General features: G+C 35.6%; 1 protein-coding gene across 2 annotated transcripts in view; it reads left to right on the forward strand.

The window, feature by feature from the left end:
* Positions 1–18,933, forward strand: part of KLHL4 (kelch like family member 4) — a 55,975-nt gene extending 37,042 nt beyond the window's left edge. For both annotated transcript variants that reach the window (XM_032982742.2, XM_032982741.2), the window contains exons 4-11: positions 1,174–1,370; positions 4,536–4,748; positions 5,918–6,104; positions 9,151–9,375; positions 11,662–11,824; positions 15,013–15,225; positions 16,847–17,018; positions 17,743–18,933. In XM_032982742.2, coding sequence (XP_032838633.1) covers positions 1,174–1,370; positions 4,536–4,748; positions 5,918–6,104; positions 9,151–9,375; positions 11,662–11,824; positions 15,013–15,225; positions 16,847–17,018; positions 17,743–17,802 — 1,430 coding nt within the window. In that variant the 3' untranslated portion in view covers positions 17,803–18,933. The remainder of the gene's footprint in view (positions 1–1,173; positions 1,371–4,535; positions 4,749–5,917; positions 6,105–9,150; positions 9,376–11,661; positions 11,825–15,012; positions 15,226–16,846; positions 17,019–17,742) is intronic.
* Positions 18,934–21,753: the final 2,820 nt, after the last annotated feature.

Genomic DNA, 21,753 nt, shown 5'->3' on the forward strand with positions numbered 1-21,753 from the left:
AATATTTATTTAAAAGAACATGTACCAATTTTGCTATATACATTCAGTAACTATTCTGAGTTGTATAGTAAAAAGCAAATGCAAACATTGCCCTATTGTGCACCCTGTCAGCCCTTCGTCATTCCTTGCAGAAGTTGGAAGGTATTTAAGTTACAAAGCAAGGGACATCAGGAAGAGGTGGGATTGTGCTAAGGTAAGAATGCTGAAGACTGCTATGGAAAACTGAATTTTCCTAATAACCGAGTCTCTAAACTGAGTGCTACTTTTTTCTTAGGTAGGTAAATAAAAATGTGACATTCAGAGATAAGAGCTATAACTTTCAGAATTGTTTACATATTCTACTGAAATAAATCAGAAGTGAGCTTTGGAAAAGAAACGTCTTACAGTTCCATTCTGAAGATGATTTTGTCTGTTATCTCTCAATACCACCCTTCTCCATGTGTTAAATGGAGGTGGTGTGTATCATCCTTTCACAGAAGAAGCTGGAAAAGAAATTGATGTTTCTGAGGCAATTGGATGTTTTATTGATATATGGAAAATGTAGTCATAAAAAACACCCACAGTTCTTTTTTCAGAGTAGGATTTTAGTGCTGTGTATCAACTAAGGAATTGAGCCCTCCACTGAGCAATAAGAATGGATGATCTTATTAAATTAACACCTTCCAGTCTATGTATGAACACAGTGAAATTCTCGCATCATGTAATAATTTCATTAAAAATTAAAATGCACAATTTCACAATGGAAAAAAATCAGGCTTCCTGCACACACTGCTGGCATCTCCTAGCTTTTGATAGTGAAGTTCTTGGGTGTAATATATACTTATGATACATATATTCATGAATTATTATATGAATTGTAAGAGAGATTTTTCTCTAATCACACCTTTGTTTTTGTTTTACTTTTCCCCCCCCCCCAGATCTATTACTGTTAAATCTCCAGTAAAAATATCCCAATCATTGTATTCAAAATCCACCAAATCCTTTAAGTGTGTTAAAACTTATGTTTAAAGAATCATTCAGCAAGAAAGGAAAATGAATTTGTGAATCATAGAATACCTCTTCAAAATTTTTCAGAGAAGGAGAAAAATCTGGGAGTGGGAAGCTTTCAAGTAATAAAAATATAAAGAAAATGACTGAAAACTTCTATTTTTCCCCTATATGCAAACTGCACAGGTATTCTAGAGTTAAAGGAAGACACTATAGAGAGCTTGCTAGCTGCAGCTTGTCTTCTCCAGCTATCTCAGGTTATTGAGGTATGCTGCAACTTCCTCATGAAGCAGCTTCACCCTTCCAATTGCCTGGGGATTCGTTCTTTCGGAGATGCTCAGGGCTGCACAGAGCTCCTGAAGGCAGCACACACATACACTATGGTAAGCTGAGCAATCTGACTGCTTTGCAATTGTAATGTTAACAGCAAGTGTGAATACCCTCCTGGAAAACATATGGGCTTTGGTGAAGCAGAGCCATCTGAGCAGGGCTCAGGGCTGCTGCTCTCTGCAGGAGTGATGCGGTAGCTGTGCTCTTCCTATGCTGGCAGGGTCAGCTCTGTAAAGTCCCTGATGCAGAGACATCTGTGCCCAGCTCAGTATCCAAAGGGAAATTTAAGAACTAATGACTGTTACAGAAGTATTGGAAGGAAAAAAAATCACGCTTAGAAGAACAAATATTCAGTTCTGTTGTTCCCCACTTCAGAGTTTTGCCTTGTAGAAGGACATACTCCTTGAACTTAAGAGTTGCAGTATGATTGGTATGCATTTCTTACAAAAAATGTAACAGGGCCTTAACATGGCTAATGTCAAGAGGCAAACACCAATGGCCCATTCTTATTCTTTTAATTCAAGACAAAGAAAATTCTAAAGCTAATTTTAAGGTGAGACATACATAAAAGAACCAAAATAAAGAATGTATGGGAAAGATTTGGAATGCTAAAAAGAAGCACATCCCTGACTGGAGCATAATCCTCCTCTGGCTCAAGCAAGAAATGAATATTCAGAGCGTGGGAAACAGAAGCAAGATAGCTTGCTGTGAAACCAAATCAAGGGATAAATATTCAGGGCAACAAGATGTGCTATAGCAACTTTAAACACAAGAAGAATAGCAACTGTTACAGCTAAATAGATATAAAAAGAACTACTTGTTAGGAGCGACATGGCAGCTTTATGCTTGAAATCTTAGTGTAGTATGTCAAAACCTGTTTAGAGGCTTCATAATGCTGAGAGCATTCCAGCAAGATATTGTACACTTCCATGTGCTGAAATAAATGAGTGGCATGTGCAGATTGAGGGCACTGGTTGTGCTCCTTCCTGTCATACCAACGAGTAGTTTGTTTAGCAGCAATCTAGATTCCTTTTATATTTTAAAGTTTGAAAAACGTCATTTAAGATAGACTTACTCTCAGCCTCTGTGTAATGGCATTGTTCTTGCTGCTCTACAGCATTTTATAGTCAGCCACAATAGGGAACTTCCCCACCCTGCTGTTGCCTCTTTTCTCCCACATCCCTAGCACATGGGCATCAAATTTAAGCATTTAAAATTCATGGTCTAGGTTTCTGCAAAACTGAAATAAAATCATATGGCTAGACATATGATGTTATGATGTCAGAAAATAAGAGAGCCTTTTTTCTTTAGATTTTTAAAGACATTAGAATCTTCCAGTCTTCCGCAGGAGTTAGAATTTTACTATTTTTAAAAACTGTGTGTCACAGAAATGATAGTTGAGTCTTTAAGAACACTGTCCAATGTGAAGGATCATGATGAATCTATGAGACTCAGCAGTACTGTGCATATAGGCTTTACACTATGCCTTCCTGAAAAAAACTGGGAGCATTCCCACCTCTAGAACCACCTCATATATCTTGTATGCAACATGGACTGAGAATGCTGCCATGAAAGAGGATCTTGCACATCATAAAACCACCTACCAAGCTTTCAGCTACTGACAATTTTGAGACAGGAGAGGAAATCTGCACTTCTTTGAAATAACCTTAAAGAAAATTTTCTTTTAAATCCTTGAAGCAATATTAAATAAACTTTGGAGAATACAAGAATGTAACAATGCATACACACGTCTTGTGGAAGAGGATAAATAAAATGTTCTATTTTGCTTCATGCCAACCTTAAGCACTTGAAAATGGCTACCTTAGGGGGAAGACTCTGAAGTTGTACTGTAAATACAGAGACTGTTCAAATGAACTAGTGGCATTTAAGCATTTTCAGAAGATAATCAGCTAGAAACATCACATCCATTCAATAAAACCAGACACAATGGAGACCTTCCCCTTCAATTACTTTAGCCATTGATGCAAAGTATTAACAGTTTCCTGCCTGATATCTTTTTGTGCAGATAGAGCTTGTTCTGATAAACATCTTGTGCTATATTTGTAACTGAATTTGGACTGGCCTTCCTGTTCCTATTCTCTGAATGCCACAAAATATTAAGCCCGGATATGCATAACAGAGTAAAATTAACAGCTCCTTTAATCACTGATACTTCTATATTTACATCCCTGGTACTCTTGAAAAGAGTTCCAGAAATCTAAGAAGCCACTGAAAACAAATAAATAATACAAATATCAGTTACTAAAATTTCTTCATCATGCCCTATTTCAATCTGGTACCCAAATAAGATATATTACTTCCAGGTACCTAAATGGAAATTAACATTTCAAATGGAGACATGAAAGCCTACATGCATTTCTTTGCAAGTAACATAAAAATCCCCATCTCTCAGCAAAATTTATTTTTTTCCTTTGAAATTAGCACAAGCAAGCTTACTTAATATATTTTAATATAAAGTCTAATATTGTTGTAACTTGATCGTATAATGTATTATTTTAATGAAAAATAATTATTTGAAAGATTCTAGTGTTTTAATATTTGTGGCCATTTCTGAAGTGGGTGAGTTTTATCATATCAATAGTTTAGACTGAGACCCCTTTGTTGGGACTTGTCCAATTTTCTATTGCCCAAAAAATATAGTTAGAAAAGTGGGTTTAATTTCCCTGGCTGTATTTTCTGCTACTAAAAGCAGAAACACACAGTCAACACCTGGCACACCTCGTTGCAAATGGACTGAAAGGTTTCAATGTAATTTGCTTCAGACTTTTGAAGCTGATTGTAACAGAAGTTACACAGTTTATTTGAATGCCCACTTGTCATTCTTAAGGTACATATTAGTCTTCAAATTGTGTTTCTATTAAGCTGAAGTGTTAAGATCACATTGATGAACAAAACTGCCAGTGGCAAATCACTAAGATAGGACATACTGACAAGAAGCCTGAGAAACACATCTGTAAGCACAGTAGCGTAAAGATGAAAATTATTCTTGAGTTCTGCAAGAGTAAGGCAACAAAAAGCAATCAAGATCTCCCTTGAGTTGTAGAAGGAGATTCAGTGATCTTTAGAATATATCTTGCATTTCCCTATACCGTAAAACAGAACAGGAATGAAATATATGCAAAGCCTACATTAGTCAAGAAAATGTTATTTCAAGGTGTGAAAATCATCAGTGCATTGAAATACTTTTTTCTTTTTAGGAGCACTTCATAGAAGTAATAAAAAACCAGGAATTTCTTTTGCTCCCTGGTAATGAAATTGCAAAGCTCTTGTCCAGCGATGACATCAATGTTCCAGATGAAGAAGCCATATTCCAGGCGTTAATGATGTGGGTGAGGCATGATTTGCAAAACCGGCAACGAGATCTAGGAATGCTTCTTTCTTATATTAGACTGCCTCTACTTCCACCCCAGGTATGAATGTGAAGGGCTAACAGGGAACTTGACTATCAGCTGAAATGCTTGCCTCAGGTATCATTTAGACAGAGAAAAGAATTCTGTGGAAAGGTTCTGGTTCTGGCTGGGATTTTTGGTGATTTTTTTAGGGCTGGCGGTGTTTTGGTGTGGTTTCTTTGTGTTTTGTTTTGTTTTGTTTTGTTTTGTTGTTTGTTTGTTTGTTTTGTTTTGTTTTGTTTTTTTAACTGTATATTAAATATATTTATTATTTGTAAACACAGATGAAAAGAAATCCCACCATGTCAGTGTAATTACTAGCCTCAAAATTACCTCTATAAAAATGTCAGTCTAATGGTATTACAAAAGTACGGTGTTTCTTTGTTGGGTACCAATGGTAGTAGTTTTCCTCTAATAAGACAGCAACTTAGATACCATGTGAAGTTATTTATTTACAATTACCGAACTGAAGGACAGATATGGCACAACACTTATTTCTTTATTGCCATAAAAAGTAGACAAAACCAAAAGGGTATAGATTTTTGCTGACTATTCTGAGCATTGACCTTACTTGTTCTTTAAGACTGAAAGAGACACTTCATCTAATAAATTCCAGAGATGGACATACTGTTTTATAGTAAGCTGACACTGTTGTATCTGTGTCATAGACGAATCTATATATCTCTTCAGAAAAGCTTATAGGAATATCAAGACTGTCAGGACACCGCAGCTACTTTATGGATCTCCACGGCTGAAGCTGCAAATATTCAACTCTGGATTAAGTATCAAAATACTATATACATTTAATTTAAAATATATTTAATATATTTGAAATATGTGTAATATATTCTAATAGTCACAGAAATGTCCAGTACTATACGTTAGATTTGCTTATACTCATGTCAGAAGAAGTTTTGCATTCAGAGGATGCAGTACTACATTTGCAATTTTAACCTTTTCTAAAGGCTAAAAGAAAGTTTGCAGAAAAAATAAAGCAAAGACATCAGACTTAAAGACTTTTCCCCCTACCTTTATATTGTTTTGCTTGCACTAAAGCAGAGTTTCCAACAAAGCTCGAGAGAGAGGTGAACTTAAAAAGTGCGTTTGTAGTTACAAATACTTTAATTACTAAAGTACATACAAAGTTAATGATTTAGATACATACAAGAACCTCGCTTTTCATTTCTTAGTTACTAGCCGATCTAGAAAATAGTCCAATGTTTGCAGACGACCTAGAGTGTCAGAAGCTTCTTATGGAGGCTATGAAGTACCATCTTCTACCAGAAAGACGGTCCATGATGCAGAGTCCTCGAACTAAGCCTAGAAAATCTACAGTGGGTGCACTTTATGCTGTAGGAGGTATGGATGCCACCAAAGGTAAGTTCAGAAATTAATTTAATTGTATTATTTAATTGTATTACAGACACCCAGAGAACATATGACAATTGTTATAGGTTTCTGTTAGGAAAACAGCAATTCAGGGATGAAAAAGAGGGAAAAGAAGAAATAAATCACAGAACACAGTCTTATGTGTTAGATATTCTTTCCTCTTGCAAGAATTGTATGTTTGTAAATGACAAACATACATCTTGAAGCACAGACTAAAGAGGTTTGATGCAAATGGTAATTTTAAAATTACATTTTGTAAGAATTTGTGCGTATATTTTGGCTTTAAAAATCAGAAGAAAAAATTAATTTTCAAAATATTTCAAGATTTGTTTAGAGTTGTTTTAGAACCCTCTGCTCCATTTTTTTGACAAAAGTTAGAAGGCTGGAAACATTTTTAAAGACGAGGAAAATAAACCCAAAACCCATTACTGAACTATAGAGAACTCTTAGCTAAAGCTTATCGTCCTTATAAAATTTCAGATGGAAGGAGTGCAACAGTATGTGCAGCATTTTTTCAGGACTTCATACACAGTGTTTTTTCAGCTTTGTAGTTGGAAGTTAAATGTTATAAAAGTATTCCAGTTTTTATTATTTGATTTTCATAACTGCGACAACTTACAGCTTTACACATTACACTACTCTTTTCAGTATGCAGTATATGAAATAAATTTCTACAGAAACCTTAACTTCAAATCCGCAGCTTGGAGCCAAAGAACTGTAACTAGTTTAAAGTCTAGTGACTTGCTGAACAATATTACTTTTAGCTGTGAGTTGTTTTAATAGAATCACAAAGAAGCTAAACCAGTTCATGTTTTGCAAAAAGTTGCTGATGACTGATTTTCTTCCTATATGAGAGACCTTGCAGTGCTACCTCACTATCTCTATGCAATCAAATCAAGTGCAAAATACACATTCATTGCCATCACAACATGAAAAAACTAATTCCTAAGACAATTTAGCAAAATTAAATTAAACTGTAGCAATTAGTATAGTTTCTTTAGGGATACTAGTTATTTATGAATTATATAAAACAACCAAGGATTCAAGGTAATCTTTAAACTAGCTTCTACCAAAACAAGAATAAAATTTTCTAATAGGTTTTTCTCAGTAAAGGTTATGAAAAGAAAGGACTATTTCAGTCAACGTCTGCACTTCCTGTCGGTGCCTCTTTTACTTATTACCTTGGAATAAAGCCCATTGTTTGAACTTTTGCCTTTTGATGGTTAAGAAGAACACCACTTCCTCTCCTCCATGCTGTCCTCTACAGATCTGACTCATACTTTGACCCTGTGCTGGATTGTAAGATAAAGGAAACAGCACCTAAGAAACTATGATGCACTGGAAGAACAGCTCTGAGAAGGGAGTAACTACCACCCTCTGGCACTAATACACTTCCTCTAATAAACAAAATTCTCAGGGAATGCCAAGTTTAGCTTTGTGCTTATCTCAGGTGGTTATATGAAGTCAAATCTCAACTTCAAATGAGCAGAAGAAGATCAAAGAGCTACTTTTGGGCTGGTATTTTGAAAGACGAATTTGTGCCTAAACCACATTAACTTTCAAAACCTACCTTCTAGCCTCTGTAAAAATTACAGCCTACAGGGTATGCATGAACACCCTGTACACCTTAATGTATTTTCCCTGTTTTTCAGTTAGTGTGTGGGATACTTCTTTTGAAGCTGAGAACTCTGAGGCACTCAGCATAGAATAAATGAGAAGCAATCAAAGCAAAGAAGAGCAAGCAGACTAACAAAATGGAAAGAACAGTCAAAGAAATCCAGTTGCTCAAAACAAAAGACAGGAAAGGGGAAAGAAGTAAAATTTAATTCTCTTATTTCAGATGGATCTGGTAGATTCCTTCCCAGTCTACACATCTAGAAGAGCATGTGGAGGAAAGAAAAGATATAATGAAATAAGATCTTATTTTGATAAATCTATTGTGTATAGCAAATGATCTGTAGCAGATCTCTGAACCAAGTGCTCCCTTTCTTTTCTGTTTTACTGCATGGTTGTTTTGCTGTTGTAAATCATTCCTTAGCCTCTAACAGCCTATTGTAATTCTCAAAATACTACTTCTGTAGTCTCAAATCCCAGTCAAGGAATAGGCAGGAAATTATCTCTGTTCTTCTCATGTGGTTGCTGCCTTCAGCTGAGCTGAAGCTGAGCTCCAGGGTTCACTGTGTGTGCAACCGGCATGTGCCTCTTCCACCTCAGTTGTTACTCAGCTATCTCCTCACTGTGCTAACGCAGCTCTCAAAGGGGCAGATCTGGCTGCTGGGTGACTGACAAGAGCCAGTGCATGGGACAGTGTCAGTTTTGAATGGCAGAGAGCTACGGCCTTATGAATAATTGCAGTAAAAAAAATACTAGAAGTTCAGTGACTTGAAAAAATTGAAAATGCAACTTATACATTACAGCAGACAAGCAGTTATTGGAAGGCTGCTGCAAAGGTAAACCTCAGGGAATCTGCTTGTGGGAGCCAAGTGTGTACTCACACACAACTATGTCTTCTGCCTGTCTCCCTCATAAACAGGAAAATATCCAAACAATTAATGAAGATGCATGCCCAAATCCTAAGACAGACATATGGACACATTTTCCAGTTTTGATATCACTAATGGTTTAAGCACAAGCATGGTTAAAGAGTACATAGCTGTAAGGTATCATATACATAAGGAATATAAAAAAAAAAATAACAAAACCAAACCACAAAAAGCCTACCCTCATGGTATTTAAATGAGTAACAGATTTAACTTATCTCCAAATTTTTTAGTATTAAATATTTGCTGGTATTTAATTCTGCATCTTTTTGCACCAGTTTATTTTCATAGATTTGACAATCATATATACATGCAAATAATGCAACTTTCTCACTAGGTTCACATTTCATAACTGAAATTGACAGGGAGCTATAGTAAAAGATCACACACAGAATTTCAATGTTTTACAATTTAATTATGTTTTGGGTTGTACCAACTACTGACTGCTGGGTACTGATCAGGTCATGGATATTCTCATAATACATTTTTAACAGGTACCACTACAATTGAAAAATATGACCTTAGGACTAACAGTTGGATACAAATTGGTACTATGAATGGTAGACGATTACAGTTTGGAGTTGCAGTGATTGACAACAAGCTTTATATTGTGGGAGGAAGAGATGGTCTGAAAACTTCTAACATTGTTGAATGTTTCAATCCTATCACCAAAGTTTGGACTATAATGCCTCCTATGTCAACGCACAGACATGGCCTAGGTAAGAGGTGTTCTTTCTTTGTAAATACCTTATATCATATAGAAATTAATTTTGATTGACACAAACACTGTTGACATAACTTTGCAAAGCAGTTAATAACATGCTGCAATATTTGTAGAAGACAATTTTCAATGACAGAGTTTATTAGTATTCACCTAACTTGCTCTGGTCTTCCAGAGTTAATTTTACTTTTTAGAAAATTCCGAAATATAAGCAACAGTGAAAATAATCAACTCTTCATCCAATTTAACAGTCGATATGTCTGCAATACAATAACAATCTGATTTTCAGTTTGTTTTGTTTTTTTTTTTTTTTAATTATGACTTAAGTTAAGCCCATAGGTACCAAACACCTCTGAAAATCAGATCAGAGAATTATCCACACTGAAGAAAACATTGCAGTAAGGAAATAAGTACAACATCACTAATTTTAATGTTGTAATGACAAGAATTTTTACAGAGCTCTGCCATGGCTTAGTATCTATGGGTCTGTTGTGGTTTAATCCTAATAATAAATTATAATAATAATAATTGCAATGAAAAGGAATATAGAGAGTAATAAAACCCAAGAAAAGACAAGCGATGCACAATGCAACTGTGCATCCCCACCCACTGAGCGATGACTGAACAACAATCTGCCCCCCAGTTTATATACTGGCCATGATGTCCTAAGGTATGGAATATCCCTTTGGCTAGTTCAGGTCAGCTGTCCTGGCCACACTCCCTCCCAGATCCTTGTGCACCTGCTCACTGGCAGAGCATGGGAAACTGAAAAATCTTTAACTTAGGATAAGCGCTACTTAGCAACGACTAAAATGGCAGTGTGTTATCAACTTTATTCTCACAGCAAATCAACACAGCACTGCTAGGAAGAAAATTAACTCTGTCCAGCCGCAACCAGGACAGGGTCTTTACTGCACCACGATCCTTATCATTCACAGTGAATCAATAATATGAATATGAAATCTAGAATTTATTTCTGGAACTATAAAAAAATAAGTTTGCAGTTGATGAGACCATAAGGGAGGGAAGAGGATGATTTCTGAATGATTTATATATCAGAGTTCTTATGAGAAAGCAGGCTTCTTGGAAGTTTACAGAAGCAGGTATTGCTTTAAATAATTAAGTTCAAATGACATATAATATTTTCATTTCGATGAATAATAGAAAAAGATTGTTCCAGAATTATTCAGTAAACCTTTGTAGCCTATATCACCTTCTCTACTGCTTTGTGGAGAAAGTATAGTCTAGGGTTCCTACCAGCTAGTCTGTCAAGCTTACGAAAGCAAATATTAATAGGTAGCAAAGGGAAAGAAGACAAAACAGATTAAATAATTCTCATTTAAGTTTTTATAAATACCAACTACAGCGGCATAATTCTAGTCAACAAGTAGGTCACAGTGGTAAATTTGAGTGCTCAAAGTTAGGCTTCTGTACATCAGCCTGCTTTGCAAAGCTGTCTTACACTTACAGCTCCTATTAGCTTCAGTGTGATTTTGTGGAGTTAGCACTTTTGAAAAAATCAGGCCATGTATATTTAGGCCTGAAAGGACAGATTTAGAAAACTTTTAAGCAGCCAGAATCAAGCATTTTGCCTTAACTAATAAAGGAAGCAAACAGCAGCGGCAGCAGCGGCTCCCCAAAGGGAAGGCACCAAAGCTCTTCTCTCCGGAGAAGGACGATGACACAAGTTATGTCCACACAGAGATTTACAGAGCCAGTCATATTCACTCTCCTATGCCTCAAGGACAACAGATACAAGCCAGCTCTTATCCAAAAACGTGTTCCACTTACAGGCTTACATTAAGATGTTATTGTAATTCATCTAGCAAGGACAGCCAGCTACCCACCCACTCAGGCTTCATGCTATCAGGACCTGGCTCAGAATAAGGATAGGTGGTTTGGTTTGGGCATATTTTTCATTTCCTGGCTTAACCTTTGCATTTCTTTAAAATAATAGCATTGTTTCTCATGTAAGGGCTCAAATTTGTTTCAGAGCAAGGTCAGTAGAAGTGGAAGAGATAAAAGTCAAAGAAGAGAAAATCAGAACTAAAGCAGCTTTCCTCTAATCTTTTTGGCAAAAGATAATGCTTATTCAGAAAAACACTATATTTGAAGTATTTTGTCCAACTCTGTTTATTCTGCCAAGTGACAAGGCAGCTTGTAGATAGTTTAATACCCGCTGAAATTGCTTATCTGCATACAGGGATTTAAAGTATGAAATTAATACATTATTGGACACTGAAATTATTAGATACTGTAATTTGTCCCTAATTCTATCTTTAAGGAGTAGCAATGCTTGAAGGACCAATGTATGCTGTTGGTGGACATGATGGATGGAGTTACCTTAATACCGTAGAAAGATGGGACCCCCAAGCACGGCAATGGAATTATGTTGCTAGCATGTCAACCCCTAGAAGCACTGTAGGGGTTGCAGCATTAAATAGCAAGTATGTCAACAGGAAAAACTCTGTTTTGTTTCTCATATGCTTCCTTCCTTGGAAATACAGTTTCTTAAATTTTCTTTTTAATCTTATAATTAATCACTTCAAGAAAACAAAGAGAAAATATAATGCACAAAAATAAGAAAGGAAAGCTTTTTCTCTGTAAATTGTTTTAAAACTTGCGGTCATGTTTTAAACATATTTAATCCCTTTTAAGTTAGCGGAATTGGAAAACGTTACTCCATGTAGATCATAATTTTACTTAGAATATAACATAAGGGGGCCTACAAGAAAGCCAAAGATGGACTTTTTACAAGGGCATGTAGCGATAGGATGAGGGATAACATCTTTAAACTGAAAAAGGGCAGATCTAGATTAGTTATGAGGCAGAAATTGTTCCCTGTGCGGGTGGTGAGGCGCTGGCCCAGGGTGCCCAGAGCAGCTGTGGCTGCCCCCTCCCTGGAAGGGTTCAAGGCCAGGTTGGACGGGGCTGGGAGCACCCTGGGCTGGGGAAGGGGTCCCTGCCCATGGCAGGGGGCTTGGGAATAGATGGTCTTTAAGGTCCCTTCTAACTCAAACCATTCTAGGATATAAGATCAGCTACTTTAAAAAAATATTCCAACTTTATGTTTACATTTTAAAATCACTGTGCCTAAGGAAGCACCATTTGAAAGAACCTGTACAGAAACAAAGTCATTCCTCTGTCATTTACATCTCCTGCATGCATCTACAATTTTAACATACAAATTCACTGTCAATAATAATTTTTAAAAGGTTAAAGGTATATTATGTGTCCAATGAGCGGAAGACAAGTTTAATAATAAGGTATGGAATAAACAGACTTCTACGTCTTATCCTACACAGATTTATTCTGCCCTTCATCTATTGCTTAAACACACTGAGATCCTGTGTTCACTGTACATCAGTTTTCCCAACAAGATTTTCAAAACTTATTTAGACATCCTCTTAAGACACTAAAGCCGCTCAAGCACTTTTAGATGGGAACAGACATATATGTGAGTCTACTGTGTAACCTGTAGTGAACAGCATGTTACACATTCTTGTACATTCTTATTTGAAAGTAATTTAATTTCAGCATGAGGAAAAAATTCATAAGCTAATGCCTAACAGAATTATGTTTTCCTTCTTCAGCAACATAGGATGGTCCTGGAAATACAAAAAATCTTGTAAAAGGGCCCAGATTTATTGGAGAGCATGGCTTGAGCCAACCTTCCTTCTTACTTGATTCTTATCAATGACAGTTTATAGGGGCCGGGAATATTAAAGCTGCAGGCAGACAACTGCATTTATCATGAAACTTTATCACTGGCTTCCCTGTTCAGTTCTTAAATTCCAGAGAAAGAGAAGGATAAAGAGCAGAAACAAAGATGTCACCAAACAGATATTTGCAATTGCGAAACTTTTTCACATACAAGTCAAGGTTTTGCGTTCCAACATGACATGATTCTAATTATCGACTCAAAAGTCCAAGACAGGCAGAACTGCCTGTTCAAGTCCCTGTTGTATCTCAGAGGAAATGTTCTCAGCACAAACTTGACCAGAAACTCCTGTTGGTACCTTCCACAGCAACATGCAGGAAACCACTTTGTCAAAGAGGAAATCCAGCCTGATCCCGACTCTGTTCTCAATCACTCCTGATACAAGCTGTCTCCAGCCTGGCTTAAATCACGTCTGTTAGTCTAGTGATGTAATTTCTGGCATAGCAGGGGAAGCCAAGATCAAATGTCCATCATTCAATGCTACTGCTGCGGTCTAACCGAGCAGAATGCTTCTCCTTTTCCTGTTTTCCTAAATCATGCCATATTTTTTTTCTACTCAATGCCACCAGAAAAGACTAAACTTCTGTGGAGCAACACTTTTTGACCAATAAATGGTCTATTGAAAACATCAGTCAATAATGGTATATTTGTTATTTTCCTTAGAGAATGGGAAACACTACTATGTTTTTTGACACATTATGGAAAACAAAAAATCCTAACCAACCTGTGTATATACAGTGATTTCCTCTCTCTGTGAAAGATGTGTAAACAAGTAGTCTGTATCTAATGGCATGATGGAAAAAGAAAACAAATCAAGTCCTGAAGTTTTTTATGGGTCAAGCAACAAACTGCACAATCAAACTCAAATCTGTTTTCTCTTTACAAACATTAGAAGAGAGAACTAGAAATTCTGTATTTTCCTAACAGTGGTCAAGAATTTTCTAGTTAAATTATGCATTGGAACGATCTAAAAATTTTTCCAGTCAGTGGAGAAAATCAGACACTTCTCAAGCAAAATTCAACTGATCTGTTTTAGGTGACTTACTCTGGACAAGTTCACATGTTCCCTAGGTCTCTAATTAATTTCACTTCAATTCCACTGCACTAACTAAAAGCTAGGATTGGAAAGGGACCTGAACAATTGGCATACTCAACCTCTAAACACATCTGCTATTGCATTGAGTACACAAACCATCATATTCCTGCAGCATTCAAGTTAGCTTGAAATACCAAAGAAATTCAGGCTTTGTAAAATTAATTGACAAAAAGCCACAAACGTCCCATTCTTCTTAATGTGGATTTCCACCATTTATTCTTACATGTTGCCCCAGCATCAGCTGGTATAAATCTCCAGTTGTTTGCTTACTGTCTTTAGGCTGAACAGACAAGATGACATACCTGTATGGTAACTTCTGTCCAGCAGATTTTCTTAAATACAAACGTTGAGGAAAATAGATTGAATATATTTTTGACATATGTTTTTGATATATAATGACATTATTAAAGTTCTTTTACATATTAACAGTATAGGAAAAATGCTTAGTGTGATAATAGGATGTCAAATACTCCTTAAACCTGTCATAGGGAATACTACCAGTATGTTTCAAACATATGTAGCATCTTTCAATTAAATTCTGTCTATAGCTCACATTTAAAGAAGCTAACATGCATTTTTAAGCTTAATTTTCATATGTGACTGCTTGAAAATTTACACTGCAAATGAAGAATATAACTTCCTCCATATAGCATGCAAAACACTTTGTGCAAAGAAAGTTCCAGAGTGTAGCTGTCAGATAGCAAATAATGGGCATATAATTTTAAAGTGTTCTGAATGAAGTTAACCAAATAAAATTCCTATTATAATGAGAGATTGAAGACTGAAATTGTTTGCCTTCTTGTGGGTAATTATCACAGACTGTATGCTGTTGGTGGACGAGATGGGAGCTCCTGCTTAAAATCAATGGAATGTTTTGATCCGCACACAAACAAGTGGAGTATATGTGCTTCGATGTCCAAGAGAAGAGGGGGTGTTGGTGTTGCAACATACAATGGGTTTTTATATGCGGTGGGAGGTCATGATGCACCTGCTTCCAACCACTGCTCTCGACTTTCTGACTGTGTAGAAAGGTAAGGAATTTTTATATTTTTAATATTTTTTTTTTTTAACATTCCAGGAAGGAAATATAAAGTAATTTATAGCAGCAAGGGAAATCTCTTCACAATTGGAATGTTATGCTTGTAAAGCATATTATGCTTTTTTAAAAATAACATTTTGATCAGATAACTGATTTCCAACGCTCTTGTGATAACAAAACAATAAAACCTCAGAAGCAAATTCCTCCCAGTTCCCCAGTCTATTTGAGCTGTCCAGGAGACAGGTAAAGACAACTTAACAGATAAGACAAAATCAACACATGACTTTTCTATTTCTCAAGTGCCAAAACACAGGTGTGGGCTACCTGCATCATATATTGTAGGAAGTAAATGCTTTTTAGTTGTGTCTTTCTCCAATAATTTGGCTGATACTGACCTAAAGGTTAAAAGTCTAATATCACATACTCAAACAGGCACTAGTCATTACACAGGTTTTTTCTGATGGAGGAGACTGATAGAAAGAGCCTTGTTTCTATAAGAAACTATGTTGCTTAAGGAAATCAGGCTAAAACATATTCTAAGGGCCTGATTTAGCAAGGAAAAAAAAAAAAGTAAGCATGCACCAAAGCGAACTACTTTAGCTTGAATTTACACTTTAAAACTAAATAGTATGTTAATATATTGTCCTAATGATTTTGGTAGCACACAACTGTAAACAGTGAAATCCTGGCTTTATATCCATTTCTCTAAGGAATTACCTATTAAAATGAAAATAATGTTTATCTGATCCTTATTTAATCCCATTTTTGTATTCTCCACTGATTAGCTCTGTTCTTAAGAAAATGCAATTCTGGACATTTCTTTTTCAGAAACAGAAGTATTTTGTGTCAAATGTTGCTTTGCCACTGTGGTGGCATGTGGCACAAGGTAGGAGGACAAGAGAACATGAGCCCTGGGTGAGAAGGGAATATAACGAGTAGGGACAACTCCTCTGGCTGTTAAATGGGCTGTGGGTATCCACTGACACTTGTGTCATTTAGGGGAAAGAAAGGAAAACTGAGCAAGTATTCTGCTTCCTGTTGTGAATATCAATGGCTAAATTTTGTTCTCAGATAGTGTGAAGCTGGAACAAACCTAGAATTCACTTGAGTATATATTGGAAATTGACTGAATACATATCAGAAATAAAATCAACACTGATGTAAAATGCTGACATGCATTTTGTGTTACAAACTTTTATCAACTATATAAGATAGTTAACTTCTACAGTGACAATTTCTGAAAGCATTAGTTCTGCTAAGAAAGGGAAAACCACAATCTTTATGGAGAAAGAAGAAATAATACATTGAAATTAACTTTGCTGAGTCAACTAATGGCCATTCTACCATTCTCTCAGGCCTCATTTATGTTTAAAATGTACTGATTGTTTTATCTGATAGAAATGGAGAGCCTGTAATCAAAAAGTGAAAATATGGGCATTTTTCATGTGCTTGAAGATCCCTCTAGTGGCCAAATTAAATATTTAATCACCTTATACTAGTTCATGGTGTAAACTGAATGACAATACAGGAGAAAATAAGCAAATATCAGTAATTTAAATTTAAAATGTGTTTCTACAATGTATTTTTCTACATTTGATCATAAAACACCCTAGGTATGATCCTAAAACAGATGCTTGGACAACAGTGGCCCCCTTGAGTGTACCTCGGGATGCTGTTGGAATTTGTCCTCTGGGGGACAGATTATATGCTGTTGGGGGTTATGATGGCCATACGTACCTGGATACCGTGGAGTCCTACGATGCTCAAAATAACGAGTGGACAGAGGTAATGGGAAGTATTACCTAATAAATACTAGGAATTCTTCCTGCAGATAGGAAGAATTCTGTCTGAATACTGGGCAAACAAAAAAAAAATAGTATGTTGCAAAATCATTACCGGATTTGTGAAAAACAGTATATTAGGATGCAGTAATACTGTAGTTGGGCTTGTATAAAATTTGAGTTGCCTATCCTGTGAAATAACTATATAAACTTTTTCAGACTAAAGCGGGGAGGCAGGGCATGGACAAGTGAGCCAGGTCGAACAAATGACTTTGTGCTTTAAGTGCTTAAATCTGCTGTTAGCGCTGGCGTGTGAGAGGTGGCGTGTGTTTGTCAGCAATGTCCTCTACTGGTGGGCACTGCCAAGTGTTCATATTTATGACCATCACCATTGAGACCAAGAGGAAATATTCAAAACTGTCAAGATACTTTCATAGCTACTCAGTCTGTGTTTTTGGAACATAGGATATGAAGGCCTTTTTAAAAAGTTAAGAGCAACAACATAAGCCTAAGCTCCTGTAACTCTCAGTTACTGCTCAAGACTTTTCCCAAAAAGCCAAAACTGTGTTTTTAGAGCCATAGTTAAATCTAAGTTTTTTAGCAGTACGTTAGTTTGAATAAACAAATTACTTTCCTTTTAATTTGCAAGAAATTTCTCCTAGTCCTATCCATAGGAGTCCACTAAAAATATTTCTTCATTTTTCTTTTCCTGCTTTTCCCTTTTTTAGGAAGTTCCTGTCAATATTGGAAGGGCTGGAGCATGTGTTGTTGTTGTGAAGTTGCCCTGAGGACTAAAATATTGTGAAAATAAACTGGATGGAGTTCATGAAGACATATCCAGAAAGCAGTACAGACTATACACATTTTAGCAGCCCTTCATTATAGAGAATACTTATCTTTGAGCCATTACACTATTAGAGCACAAAAGTGTCTTCCTGCACTACAAAAATCAGAAAATTTTGCATAAGTGAATTATTTTATTATGCCTAATACATAAAAATTCAATAATATGTTTAAATGGTTCCAGTTTGTTACAAAAGTGTATCTGTAGTTTATAAAATGCAGTGGTAAAGTGATAAACGGGTGTATAAGATTTGATACATTTTTTTATTTTCCGTGTTGGCAGTAACACTAATGTTTATAAAAAGAACTTTTATATTGTAAGTAAATGAAAATTAATAAGAGAGAAACACCTCCAACAGAGAACTGCACAGAAGGAAATATTTGCCCATAAATATCACTGGCAACAAAATATTCTTTGCAGAAGTAACTTAATTTCTATACTCAGAAATTAAATTACTAAATTAACTTTAAAATCAAATTAGAGAAACATAAAATTTGGTTGTTATTCACTTCTGGCATTGCTAGCACTGTGACAAAATGCCCATTTTTAGCAGTATATAAAATCAAATAGTGGAAGTTAAGAAATAGTAGGGCTAAGGTATCTTTATATTATTGAGTACATGCCAACAGAAAGAAATACCATTTGTCAAAACACAATGCTAATATAATGTGCAATCATTTTCACAGTGCATAGATATGTGATATTTTAATGCTGATCAGTATGTCAGGTTATTCATGGATTTGTCTTTGCCCACTAACCATCTGCCAGTATGTGTTAAACTAATTTGACTATTCTTGAGATAATCACCATGCATTAAATTTTAAAACAGTCATATAATTACATTCCTTGAATATAACTTACAAAATGAAATTTTTATATCATATTGATATGACAGTCTTTAACCTCAGCTGAAGATTACCAGCTTTCTCTTGTGTACAGCAAAAATATGGTAAGAAAAACCCCACATCCACTGTGTAACATTATATATCATTTATATAAGCATGCTTATGTCTTATTTTAAGTTAAAGGAATGCTGAGAATCAAAAATAAACAGGAAAAGAATCACCTGAAAACAGCACATAATATTTCACGTGCATGATATTTTCTTTTTGTGTGCCAATTTACAATGAAGGTTTTTATTTTTTTTTTAATTAATTACAGTTTTCTTTAATTTTAAATGCTGAACGTGTATTTTAGAAAAAGAATGTATGTAAGATATTCTATGCTGTAAAGCACAATATTTGGACAGTATCTACTTTAGTGTTTGTTATATTGTTTTGTCAGTATCAGAAAATTCAGGACAGACAGAAGTGAAAATTCTCTGAACATGTAGCCTAATGTTCCTGATAGGATACTGTGTTTTCAGAATTCAGCAATACGCTGTTTTAAAAAATGTATAATATTAATCTTAGTGAATGCTTCTGAAGATGAAATCTCATAAGCATATTTATAAAAGGGAAACGATTTTTAACTTTAAAAATCAATTATGTTTATATATAGCATGCTACATTCAAATCAACTTTACTTTCTCTGCTAAGAAAATTTAGGCTGTACTTTATTAACATTGTGAGCTTCATTTTGCATCTTTTCAAGAATAGAAAACACAGAATTATCAATTGTGTTTTGTACTCAAAGAACAAAAGATCCAGTCTTAGTGTCCTGCATCTAGTCCACATAAACTAAAATTTACCTTCCTTCTAGCACTGAGTTTTAGATGAATTTAATCTTTTTTTTTTTTTTTTCCTTTGAGTCAAAAATAGTTACCAATAATGTCCTGTCAGGATGCCCTTTCTGTGAAAGAGGTTCACACATCCCAGCCTGTGGCAACCTGAATTGATTACCTGCAGAAGGCCAAAAGTACGATACGTTTGAAGATGATTTCTCCTGGGGCCATTACATGAAGCTGCCCTACAATAGAAACTTATTAGGGTATCAGTTTAGGACCATCTTCATTTAATTGTGAATATCTAGATCAACACACAAATCTCTTGGTAGCTTGGCGGGCCAGGGAAAAAGCTTTATTTCATGACTGTTTTCATTTGGTATCTATTTTTGTGGTCAAAAAAACCCAAACCCAAACCACACAAAAAAAAAAATCCCCTACCAACCCAAAACAACATGAAGAGCCAAGCAAATAGGGAACAAAGCCTAAACCATCTAGTGGGTCATGGGTTTGAGAATTCACATCAGAGGAGGAAGGTATTTCTATTTCCTATCAAAGTGATAATCTGAAGCTAATGCAAGGGGGCTAACCACCAAGTTTAACAGTGAATCTTCAGAGTAAGACATCTGTGAATGTAAGGTAGATGGTAAATTTATCCCTGTCTCCCCTGTCTTATAGGGAACCTGTCTGACCACCTACCTAGAGCATCTTTTTGCAGCAAATATTAACTTTTAAGCACTAATAATAAAAATTCTAACATTTTTGCTCTATTCATTTCCATCCCTGCTTAGGTCATGCACCATGCATGTGTACTCTTTTATATAAAGACTTATGTGGATCAAAGGGAGAGGCATGCTGTTGCTTATCATTCAGGATCTAAATCATGCTTTACTCATGTTCTCCTATAACAACACATCACTGTTTCCTGTAACCATTTATTCTACTTTTTTTTGGAAAGCACTAATATTGAATGCCCATTTTTAAAACTCTAAAATACAAATTATGCAAACAATGTGCCAATAATGTCAAGCTAAGTGCAAGAGGCACATCAGAATAGAGACTGATAAACTGACACTACTGATGGGTCTTTCTCATAGAAACTTTGTATGGAATTTGAAGTTGGCTTGGGGTAAAAGAAGATACACAGCCTCAAGTGAGAGAAAGCAGCCATGGGTCCTTAGCTAGTAGAGTGGTTAACAAAATATAAAGCTGTATCTAAAAACCTAATCAAGTCTACACTAAGGAAAGAAAATGAAGAGTCATGTCATGAGGTTTGCTTATTTAAAAAAACAGCATAAGAAAGAAAATTTGTAGCATTCTTCTAGCCTGCAGCATGCAGCTACCTTTATCCTTTATCAGTTTGATAAATTCAGTAGCTCTTTCTACCATGAATCACAACCACTGAGGCAGAGTATGTGAATATTTGCATGTGTGTGTTGTGTTATGTGATGAGGTGGTCTAGTAATTTCTATGGCAAGGCTGTGGTAACTAGTACACTTTCTAAATTTTAAGTTTAAGGCTGTATCTTGTTATAGAAACAACACAAAGATAAATACGGGTAAGGGAAAATGGGAAAAGATGGGGAGGGTATGAAGCAGAGAAAAGTCAGAGAGCAATCTGAATGTGACCTTATAAACTAAAGCGGTCAGCTTGGGGAAGAATGGATTTAAAAATCAGATGTGAAGAACTAATTCTGTGTGTCTCTCTCCTTGACTGAAAACTCAAGTTTCAATCTCTGTCTGAAGAGGTGGCACTGAGGAAACTGCTATTAAGGTGCAATGGGAAGCAGAAGTGATGAAGTATCTGTTTTACACAGCACTTTTAGGTGCAATTGTACAGCTGAGAATCAGGTTGTGCAGAGGCTGGCAGCCCTGTTTGGAGCTGTTGATAGCAAAGTTCATTTCAACTTGTAAAGAATAAGGGGAATATTACACACTCACATTCAGAATTAATTTCAAAATAAACTATTTTAGGATGAAATGATGGCAAGAATTATCATAAGATTAAAATTTTAAGTAATAGAAAATATCAAACTGAAATCTGAACACATACTTGAATTTAAACAATCAAATGGCCCAACTGAATTTTCTGGAGAAAGCAGTTTCTTAGTGTTTTTATTAATAAAGTTTGGTTTAGGTTTTGTTTTTTCTGTTTGGTGGTTTTTTTTTTTGTTGTTTTTTTTTGTTTGTTTGTTTGTTTTTTGTTTTTACATATTATTTGTACAACAGTGAA

Source organism: Tyto alba, unplaced genomic scaffold (assembly GCF_018691265.1).
Source record: "Tyto alba isolate M040663 unplaced genomic scaffold, T.alba_DEE_v4.0 Super-Scaffold_5, whole genome shotgun sequence".
NCBI classification, from domain to species: Eukaryota; Metazoa; Chordata; class Aves; order Strigiformes; family Tytonidae; genus Tyto; species Tyto alba.